The sequence below is a fragment of the Stylophora pistillata genome, chromosome 3, assembly GCF_964205215.1.
Source record: "Stylophora pistillata chromosome 3, jaStyPist1.2, whole genome shotgun sequence".
Classification (NCBI taxonomy): Eukaryota; Metazoa; Cnidaria; class Anthozoa; order Scleractinia; family Pocilloporidae; genus Stylophora; species Stylophora pistillata.
Window position 1 is genome coordinate 34235214 of NC_142521.1, and position 11709 is coordinate 34246922.

Genomic DNA, 11709 nt, shown 5'->3' on the forward strand with positions numbered 1-11709 from the left:
CACTGTCGGAGGTCCTTGAAATTATTGGCAGCAAGAGGTAGATTTGAACGTAATTGACTTACGATGATTTCTTGCTGGGAGTCAAAACAGAAGCCGTAATTAAAACGTTCGATGTTTGCTTTGCATGGCGAGCAATGAAATGATAAAACTGTTATATTGTACGGTTTTGATGGAAATAACGGGAAACAGCACGATTGATAAAACCAAACAACAAAAATTTCTTTTATATTTTTCGCTTTTAGCTTTTGTTTTGATTTGAATTTTTATGCTTTCGGTGCCAAGACTCAAAAAAGAATTGAGAACTTAAAACCCATTTCATTTTAGGACTTTAGAGTTGCCATGCCGATTATTTCAGGTGTTTTGAAAGGAAAACCTTTGAGAATCACCAAGCGCACATGGTAAAATATATTGAAACGCGAAAAAACCAGATGGGCTTCTTTCCAACACTAAATCCCACTCCTTCTCCTTGGAAAACGACGGGGTGCCACCTCTACTTCCGATTAAGGTAAATCCGTTCAAAAGACATTTACTCGACACAAAGGATCTTATTCTTGTATTGCATTAATGTATGAATTGTACCTTTTTCCAATTTTTTGTTTGTTTGTTTGCTTTTGTTTATTTTTGCCTTAGGAAACTTATCAGCCACTTAGGATCTCCTTTTGTAGTTGGAATCAAGTTATTTTTACCTTCACCCGTGGGCATCTTTTTATGCTATTTTATTTTGCTGTTTATCATACTCTTTTGAAGTAAAAGTCCGATTAGCGCATAGTAATTTTACAAGATGTTATACATGGAGTAAATGCATTGAACAATGTCCAGCCAGACTATAATGTTCCTGTTATTGTTTGGTTGTCTGCTTTTGTTCGAAGGTTTGTTTCATCGTTTGTTTGTTGTTAAGCACTTATAAAGTGCTACTTTTGCCCAGTCATTAGTTTTGACCCTCTAATTATCTATTTTTAAATGAGATAAAGGTGTCTAACTTATGGAACATAACATGAACGCTTCTTCAATCAGCTACGCTGTACAAGACAATCTTGGCGAAACAGTGTTTATGCTGTCTACGCCCTCGAGTAAAAAGGTCTGTTTTTATAAGCTACACTAAAGAACTTCTCCTATGGCATGGTGAGGTGGGTGGTTTGATTTTTTTCCCTTTGAATCTGTTGGTGAAGCCATTGAGTTCTCCGTTGTTCTTCTTTGCAAGGTCCTCAGTATTAAGTGCAGAATCTTTCCTTGGGGCTAAGTTGGAATAATCTTTTGTCTGGAAACTTTGGGAGGCATCTTCAGGGTCAACTGAAGAAGGAATGGCCCGACCTGGTCCTTGGTATGCTCGCCAGGAGGCCCATACGCGTCTTTTCAGTGCCTCAACTCGGGCCTAATAGAGAGAAAATTTTCTTAAGCTCACCTCGGAACGTACATTCTTGTTTAACTGGTAATCAAAGCAAGTAAGAAAAAACATTAGCAACTTTTTGGTCAGAAGTTCACTAAAAACCTGAAACAACCCTGAACTTTCAAATGCGCTCGCGCACGATGCACAACTTGTCCTTTCATTCATAACGTTCATAAATATTGGGACCCAAACGAGTCCATTAATATTACTGATCACTTCACGCGCACCTCCGCCAATGTCATCTATTGCATAACTTTCACTTATTACAAATAGATATGCATTGTTGAAACAGGAAGATGACTGGGTGACCGATTTCGAGAACACCTTCGGGACGTAGAAAGGAATGGAAAGGACGCATCTAAAACAGTCGCTACACAGTTTGATCTTCCTTATCATTCTAAGCAACATATGGCAGTTTGGGGCCTTTCTTCACATTGAAGCAGCTCCAAAAACCGCAAAAATCTATAACAGAATTTATCTTTCAAATCGCTATTCATTTAAATAAACCATTATTATCTTCTCGTTGCAATGTTCCCACTAATAGCGTAGCTCCATTTTCTGCATATAAACACACGCACAAAACATAATTCTCCAGTCGCACTCACATTATCAACTCATTTGATAAAACCAAAGTTACCTTGTTATACTCCCCCACCGACACAGCGCCACAGTTTCTTAAGAAATTTACCCAATTTATTCAAGTTAGAAATTGATAGGTACGCGCATGAGTTCTAGAGTGAAATGCACAACCAGTTAGGGTTGCTGGAAATTTGAGGATCTTCGACTGATGAATTCGTTCCAAACCTCGAGCAGGTCCGCCAAATCGTTTCAAAATGGCTGTTACAAAATCAGAAATAAAAAAAAAACCTCAAGAAGACTATCAAAACACTCAATGCAGAAGGTAAGTTGATCATTATTCAGAATGGAAATAAAGAAATGCGAGTGTCCTCTATTGATAAGTATTAATCATAAGTACGTAATGTAAGTAATAAGTACTTTCTTGACCAGTTTCCATCTTCGCAAACTCAGCGCATCAAACTACAGATCATAGATAATGTTTCACAGGTTGTATTGCCACCCAATTTAGTATAAAGTTGTAGACAAGAAGATTAATCCCTACCTCCCTCTTGTTTTGTTTCGTATCCTTATGGGCTTCGACAAAAAGTTCCACAAGTAGGACAAGAAGACTGCAGGCCATCCCAAACAACACACAGTAAAATACGCCTGATAGATCTGTGAACGTCAGCACATCCCCTGATGTATTTATCGAGGAGGAGGTGTCTGAGGGGAAAATTCAAATAGGGCTAAAATAAATATGTACGTATATTATCTTGGCCCAGTGATGGGCTTCTGAATTTGCGGATCTGATTAATTTTTGTAGCTGAATAATTTTTGTAGATTAATAATGTTGAGTCGACTGTTTTCCAGTTAGGAAGGCGTTTGGACGCAATTTCTGTATTTATGTAAGACATCATGTTAAAGATTCTGAGACATCGACTTCGTGAGTTGGCAATTTCGAAAAAAGGGAGAAAAAAGAAGAATGTAACTGGAATGATATGAAGTAAATATACAAGAAATATGAATAACGCAGAAGGATGTCCGACACCACTCAGTCTCTCGTTGATATAATGCGACTTGAGCAGTAAGACCAACTAAAGGGAGAACTTAGAGAGCATTCTATACGGAAGCCAAGATGGCTAAGGAATTTTTCGGAAAGAGGATTTACATGTTGTGCCCTCACCTGTGTTTGATTCGTCATTTTCACAAGTCCCAACGAGCCATTTGCTCTTCATTGTCTCCATGTATCCCTTTTGTCTAAGTTCCAACACATTGATGCTAAATTGATGCGTGAAAGGGGAGTTTTTTGCTAGGCCAAAGCCGTAACCAAATTTACCAAATACCCTGAAAAGAAATAAAGGGAAGAAATATTGTGTTTGGCTTAAATAATTATTATGGGTACTAAAGGATAGATGGAGGAGAAAGGCCAGCAGAAGTATTGGGCCAGTCAAAAGACCACGATGACTAGCAACAGTCTCCAGACTGATAGACATCGTCCATTATCAGGTATCCAGTCGTTTCGTAACTATGGTCGCTTCGTAACCATGGTTGTTTTGAAAGCAGTTGTTTCGTACTCAAATTCAGTCGATTGGTAACCAGTTTTAGTCGATTCGAACATTCGTACACATCAAAATTTACACTCATTGGAAATACCTCAAGACAAGTAAGATATTTTTGGCAGATAAAGCCACTGTAAACACCTGGGACTTTCTGAACAATAACAGCTCGTGGAAGTGTGATTTTTTCTCACTTTGTCATTAACTATAATATATTTGTTTATTCTCGTTTATTCGTTTATTCTATTCTCGCTTTAAACATACTTAACATGGAAACCATTACGTATGATGCACGATCCTCGCAGTAGATAGCGCTATTTAAGCAATAGCGAAAATCAGACCTGAAAAAAAATCAGGCCTGTGCGAGACTCGAACCACTGACCTTTGCGATACTAGTGCAGCGCTCTACCAATTGAGCTAACAAGCCAACTGGGAGCAGGCCGTTAAGTTGATTGGTAATAAACCCGTGAAAGTGATAAATCAGATACAATGAAATATATGAGGTTCATATATTTCATATATTCAAATATATGAACTTCATATATTTCATTGTATGGAAACCATTCTTTATTAGAGTGGGTACGAAACAACTCAACTGAATAAGTACTAAACGATCGTGGGTACGAAACGACTGGCGACCACTTATTAAACGTGGACATTTTGAACCCTTGCAGTTCGTCAAAGCAGAGCACAGCGCTTTAGCGAAATCTTTCGATAACTAAAATATAGAGTCCTTCAGCAAGCCGCTCCTTGGCCCCTTTGAGAAAGAAGCGTTTTAAGAATTTTGCAATAGTTATGATTATACCTTCCCACCATATAAAGTGTATTGCACGGTGGCTGATGAACGTGGTATTCAAGCACGGCAGAATCAAAGATAAATGCAAAGTTCCCTCCTCGAACTCTTTTAATTCCCTCAGAGGAATTTCTGAGAATGGTTTCACTGGACTTCATGAATTCCCACATCGTAACGTATGTGGGAATGCTCGACGTCTGAAAGTACGTTTGGGTCTGACCCCTTCCAGGAATTCCGTACTCGATCTTGGTTTGGCGAGCTAAGTCCTCCACGGACTGGATTGGAGTTTGAAACCGTTGAACTATCAAGAACGATGCAAGATTCGCTGTGTATGTAGCCCCTAAAATGGTAGGTATAAAATATGACTTCAACATAAGAAGTCGTGGAACAAAGGAATCTTGTCATCATGTCTTGAGAACTGACCTAAGCGAAAATTATCTATAAGGTTAAACTGTTTTCTCATGTTTGAAACGAACCATTCTGCTTTCGGTCCTATGTTAGGCGCATAGTGGGTGACCCGTTTTAGGTGTGGTTGAGGAGTTCAGGACCATGTGTTGGACGGAATTTTCTGTTTCATAATGTGGATGAATGACTTCTATGAGCGTACATATTCAACATACCAATTATAAGGACTGCAAACCACCAAACTCCGACTGCCATTCTTCCAGAAAGCGACACGGGATGTAAAACATCCGGGCCTTGACTGACGTAATAAGCGAACGAAGACCAAATTGCGTTGAAAAACCGCAGGTGATCCTTAGCTTTGATTTCATCTTTAGAAACAGACCTTGTATCTCTGGCCTGCGCGACTCGCCCGTGATAACCATATGGACTAAATGTACTATGGACCCACAGAAACACACCAACTCCCAAGGTGGTGGATACTATAGCCAACCATAGATTAAAGTCAAATGGACGGAGGAATGAAAACACTTTATATTCACTGTCCTCCTCTTTCCTCATAATAATCGATAGGCCGACGTCCATAAAGGGCTGAGTAAAATCTATTACGGTTTGTCTGCTCGAGCTTATCGTGAACGGACCTATGGCGAGATCAGCTTTCTGAAACAGAACCCAAAGGAAGGAGATTGAACTTCAGTATTCCCTGTAGAGGTCTAACATAAAAGACATTGGAAATCACGCTTTTGCCATGTGGGATCTTAGCAAAACTGCATAAGAAGGCTAATAGTAATTGGCCTGAGATTGTCTTAGTTGAAGCAAAGCTGCCCCAAATTTCAAACTTACGTTGTCAATGAGCTTCCTAACCATCCCACTCCATTCGCCGGTAAATATATCAGGAGCTCCATACACATTATCAGGTGATTCTTCTATAGTGTATCTGAACTTCATCTTTTCCTTTAATTTATCCAGTAGGTCAATGCACAAACCCGTATATGTTTTTTCTCCAGTACTGGATTTCTTTACAAAGACAAATGGCTTCTCCTAAAGTGAACAATGTGAAAGCAACAAACTATCACGAGACACTTATCACGAGATACTATCCTGCTTAAACAAACTCTATTCTCTATTAAGCATCTTTAGGTACATATACTGACAGCCTGCTACTCGAGTCACAATACCAACATTACCGGATTTTATTGAAGTTTTAATGGTATGAAGTGATCAGGAACAATGCTAGGTTTCCCAGAAGAGATGCTAGCTCACCGTCAGTTACCCGTTTTACTTCTTCAGTTCTTCTACATCTTTTCTGTCCTTTTTTGTACTCCGGTCAATTTAGTTTATAATTTTTGACGAGGGAAGCTCTGGGGAGCATCCACGCATCCAATCCTGGAATAAAACTTCAAATTTTCATTTTGGTGCCTTGCGTACTCACCTTTGGGCTCCAGCGTCCCTCACCTGCTACACATGGAAATATCAAACCCGCCTTCTCACTTACTTCCGAATGCATTCGCAAGATATTTCGGGTTTCTCTACATTCTAAACTTTGTTAGGCCCACCAATACTTTTAAGAAAGTTTAATTCACTAGGTTCACTGATTTGTAATACTTACGATGACGGTAACAACCCTTATAGTTGTGTTCTCTACTACAGTTGACGTGTCCTTGGGAACATTAATAGAACCAGAAAGCCATATCACAGGTTGTCGAGGATTCATTACAATCCCGTCTCTAGAGTTCCAATGTCCAACCTGCCATCAAAATATATCATAACAATTGAATTTGATCAACTTCAAGAGCAAGAAAGATGTAACAGGTAAAGTTTGTGGTTGGTCATCGAGTTGTTTTAGCTCTTTAACGTTTTTCACGTGCATGGGACAAAAACGTATTTGTTTCCCTAAGAGGATTTGAACCTCTGATATTTTGGGGTTTCGCAGTCAAATGAAGTGGTATTCCAAAGAAAATAAACCTAACCCTTTCTGGGCACTTTTAGTATTCAACAGATCCTAATCAAAACGATATAGATAGTTATTGGTACAGAGCGCTTTCATGCCCAAACAGTCATCATCTGATATCCTACGTTTCTTAAGACCACATTCCTATGGCCTGCAATTGGAATTACTTTACCCCAGAAGAATGGGGACATTGCATAGCCGTAGCGCACTCAAGCACTTGCTCCTGACAAACCTCAGGTACATATATCTCTAGGCAATAAAATACTTCTATGAACGTAGCGGAAGCTTCTTATCAAAACCCCTCTTCAAGTGATACAAGAGAAATTTTCTATGACCAACGGTCAGCATATTCCAAGTTATAAATATAGAGGATTTGTCACTGAGGCGTGCTGGAGGGTTCTACTTTCGATCATAAATTTCTGCAGTGATTTCCGCTTGATCTAGTGGGATTCATACTCAATTCCAACTAGACAGAAATATTCCCTCTTTATAGAGGATTTTGTCCTTTTTTAATGTATTACTTACATATTCAGGTGTTTTAAGGAGGTAATACTATGGCAAACCTGAATAAAACCAGTCCTTCCCAGGTTAACGATATCATACTCTGCATAAGCAGGTGAGCCATTCTCATCAAATGACAAAGATGTCATCAAGCCATCAGTGGAAATCTGCATGAATAAAAAGTGTAAGGCATGTGACACAGTGAAAATGACACTCAGTAATTAACATCAAGTGTAGTTGGATTCGAGGATAAATGGCACTTACATTCTTAATATAGTCCATTAGTCTTTGACCTGGAGGCCAAGGCCGGGTAGAGATTCCTCCTTCAAAATCGAATTCAAGCGAGGCCTCCTTGACATCAAATCCGTCCTTTATCATTTTACTCAAAGCTGCTCCTACCACAAGTGCTGCGTCATAGCTCTTACCTCCTGGTATCTGTTGAACAGAAGGAAAACAATCCAATTACGTAACACTTGCGAGAGTTATTATTCCTTAATGATCTCCTCAGTACCTGTATCTTAGTGTAAACAAAATTGGTTATTGATAATTTGTCATCGTCTTAACAGAGTCCAAGCAACGCTTCTTGTTACTGTGCTCTCTTAGTTCTCTACTAAAGTTATGTTAAAGGATATTGAGGAAGAGCTTACACTGACTGCAGTGTGGCCTCTCGATTTCCACACGCGAGAAAACTCTGCGTATAGTTTACCAGAGCCAGATGAAGGCCTGGTTCCGATAACACCATAAAATTCATGGAGTGGATAGTCACCAGGGACTAAGCTCCAGTCCTAGGAATGAAGAGTATCACGCAATGTTAGGACAACCATACAATGAAACAGTGGACAAGAAGAGCTACCCAGTGGAATGTCCATTGCTAAATCACTATTTATTTTATATTTTATTTATGATTACGGCGATCGTTGGTGCACTTAGAAGTTACAACAGTCTGTATATACTATATACAAAGCTGCTGTGGAAATGTATAAAGGCATCACGGTGTTCAGATACATAAGTTAAAGGTCTTTACAGGCGGACTTACTGTATTCGTTGAGCCATCAGTGACGATCCACACCCAGTCTTTCAGCATTCCGATTTGAAAAGCTTGTGTTAGTATAACAACTGTGTACCGTGCCATTGTGTTCAAAACAACAATCCGGGTGTGCGTTTTTCTTATCGCTTCTAGCTGTGGACCCACATCAAGGGAACCGTAGTCACTGACGGCATCAAAATGTTCGTTTGCTGTGATTTTCCATCCTTTTTTATTTGCGATGTCTTTTAAGGCTAAAAGGCCATTAATGCCTAAAGATATAGACCATAAGCGACGATTGCACTATTACATCTTTGTTATGCTGATCTGATCATACTATCAAGAGGTCTTTATTAATGTGACCACAAATGTTTAAGCAAGAGAGCAAGAGGCTTTCAGTTAAAGCAATTTATCATTGCTCCTTTGACCAAGTGGGTAATTTTCTTACATTTTACCGCCGACTTGACAGAGGGGTGGGGGGTGGGGGAGGATAGTCCTTTATAGATGACGCTAGCATAATTTTAGGCATAATTTGAGCAAACTGGCATAGTTTCTGCCAAGTACCAATGCTAGCATAATTCCCATATTTTGATGATTATCGGATCATTTTTGATGCTACAATTTGATCATTGTTCATCTCTACTCCCAAGCACTTGGTGACGTTATTCGATTTTTTAAGTTTTAGTTTAAGTAGTAGGATTTGTAGTTCACTGTGAGTCCCTGAGCGGCGTCTGAAACGGTCTGAGCCCGAGTTTGGGTTGCACCGGAACCGGAAGTCACATTGTAGGCCATGTATAGTCTAGTACTAGTGTGTATTTTAACATGAACCACATGTTTACTTGAATTTAATTGTGGATTTGTTTCGTTTCTTTCTTGAAGACCAACGGCTTCTACATAAGAAATGTATTTTTTGGACTTAATTGCAATTTTTTCAAAGAGCATAATTTAAAAAGAAGGGGCATAATTTGAAGAAAAGGGCATAATTTTAGCATAATTTCGCCAAAAAAAAAGCAATGCTACTAGCATAATATGCTACTTGTACTAGCATAATCTATAAAGGCCTAGGGAAGGGGCTCGTTTGGTGTGATTTAGACGTCTGTGTAGAGATGAGTTTAAAAAAAAATATTTCCTCATTCTTTAAGATGTTTACCTCCATGGAGTATTCAAAACCTCGTACCAGGATTTCAGTTAAATAACAAGCAAACAAACAAACGAACAAATAAGCAGACAAAAGCGAAAAAAAATTAATTAAGGGTGCAACAAATGAAAAAGAAATGAAAGGAAATACAAGCAAATAACTAAGCAATCAAGGAACAATCAAACGTCGAATGATTAAAAACAAACAACGGTATACAAACCGTAATCGTCCTTAGATGTCAACAAAGATATTTGAGACCAGTTATAGTAAGAAATAAGTCCTGCCAAGGCCTGACACTGAATCGTATCGCTCGGACTGAGGCGAACAAGAAATGGAAAGTTAGCTGGTGTAAATGAAAATGTTGGGTCAGTCGCCACTGGAGCAAGCTGTGGGATGTGAAATCCAGCGCAGTATGGTTGTGTAAATTTTACACCTGTTGACGTCATTGGTCCAACTATGGCAACCACTCCTTTCTTGATAAGATATTGCACTACCGGGAAAAAAAAAATTAAAAAATGTGAATGATTTATGCTTCCTAGTCTAAAGTTTGTTTACTTAGATTCATACATGCAAGGGAAAATAGGGTTTTTTGGGTATAAATATCACTGACGGACCCGATTTACGAAGCTACTTCGTTGTTGCTAATCGATTCAGGACACAAGTGTGATGTCTTTTTTGGCAAATTTGGCGAGCGTCTGCAACATTGTGGGAGACTTTTACAACAGAAGTGCTATTTTCGTCTACAAATCAATCAAGTACCAATGTCTTTTGGCTGGCAAGAAGGCTACAAACACTTTTGTTGCCCGAATCCATCTGTTGTGAATATTTTTGTTACAACATTATGCCTACATTCACGGGTTCTAAATATCTGAATAAACCAGTGTGTTCAGACTTTATTTCGACTCCAATTTTCTTTAAAATCGATTTCAACCATAAATATCGTACATTTGTCGTCCCTCTCGCTTCAGAAACTGGTACCCATAGGATTTCGAACTGCTTTCGCCGCCATAGTAAAAGAAAAAAAATGGTAGATAGCGAGTAACTTAAGCTTCCTACGAAAGATAAACGTCAACTATCTTTATAACGTATTCCAGAACGGTCTTCAAAATATTACGGGAACGAAAATGCAAATCTGCTAGCTAGGAGATATTGCAAAACACAGGGGGTACAATTTTGGAACAGTTTATCGCTACTTTTATGGTGACGATGCAAACAAAGCTTCGACCGAGCTGATCACGAAAAAAAATATACACGCTACTTGTAGAAAATGCTTGTGACCCTTAATAGGGATGATTCGGCTTATATCATCAGGATTCTATCATGTTTGACCTTCATATCCACATGTTAAACGATTATTTACTAACAGCATGGTTTCGTCTTATTTAATATGACTGCCAGGTGAAACAGCAAAAAGACATCATCCTTGGCAAACTTGAGGCCAAGATTATACGGAAATCGAAGCTGACTTTCAGATGAAGTTTCCTCAACACGATTTATAACAATTCATAACTTACCCATCTCGATGTTTTTGAAAGCATTCAGTGTTGCTGTCTTGTTAACGATCACTCTGAGTTCCGTGCTTGGTAATATTGACTTGTCACGGCTTATTGTGTCGATAGCGAGTCTGAAGGCTTCCTCGTAGTCGGTTTGAAGGCTATCTGAAAATACAGCACCTGTTTAAACAAATAAAAGAAGTTCAGCTTTGCGAAGAATAAGATTTTTCTGCATTTTAACTCTAAAACTCTATTAAAACTCATCACTAGCCTATTGTAACGAATTCTGGTGGCACGACTGCAGCAGATCCGCGAACGGGAATGTTCTGAAAATAGGCAATCATTCTAAACATAATCAAATCTAGAAAAAGTTTTCTAAGCATTGCTGACTGAAGTCTGAGTCTTCTGGAGCACTAGATTGTTTTGAACTCAAAGGTATTCTTTTAAATAAAACTTGTGATATTGATTAAAACACCGTTTGCGGAGTGATGTTGAAAAAAGTTAATTGCAAGTCGATAAGCGCGGATAGCATGCGTGGTCGGGTATAACGTTCAAAGCCGATAACTCCATCAACGCAATATTTGCATGGCCTCATACTGCATTGTTTTGAAATTAATATCGCCGGCTTACAGAGTCACAGCTGGACTTCAATTTTTTTTATGTTTGCTTTTATTATTGTAATGCTAATTTAAAGGCTGACTTCTTTATTGAAAAACACTAATAGCTGTTCCCATCCGGCCAAAGTGTTTTTGGAAGAGTCTTCAACTTCTTTTCCACCCAATCTGACGGCACAACTTTGAAAAACTTCCTATCCGTTCCACTGTTTATGTTTGAGCAATTTAACCTCCCCCAAAAAATTTGCTTTTCTAGTCAAAATACACGTGATTTGCTAACATGTTACATGAT

General features: G+C 38.8%; 1 protein-coding gene across 2 annotated transcripts; it reads right to left on the reverse strand.

The window, feature by feature from the left end:
- Positions 1–544: 544 nt before the first annotated feature.
- Positions 545–11342, reverse strand: LOC111331689 (glutamate receptor 2). 2 transcript variants are annotated; one of them, XM_088755004.1, is made up of 14 exons: positions 11075–11342; positions 10825–10968; positions 9531–9800; positions 8185–8444; positions 7796–7933; positions 7413–7583; positions 7211–7315; positions 6306–6443; positions 5540–5737; positions 4915–5356; positions 4307–4634; positions 3129–3289; positions 2508–2668; positions 545–1372 (listed from the first exon to the last, which is right to left on the reverse strand). In XM_088755004.1, exons 1-14 carry the CDS (start codon positions 11184–11186, stop codon positions 1094–1096), a joined length of 2907 nt encoding a protein of 968 aa, XP_088611130.1. In that variant the 5' UTR covers positions 11187–11342; the 3' UTR covers positions 545–1093. The 2 variants fall into 2 exon arrangements, with proteins under 2 accessions (XP_088611130.1, XP_022792582.2); XM_022936847.2 differs by having other exon boundaries at positions 10825–10983.
- Between the last annotated feature and the right edge of the window lie 367 nt (positions 11343–11709).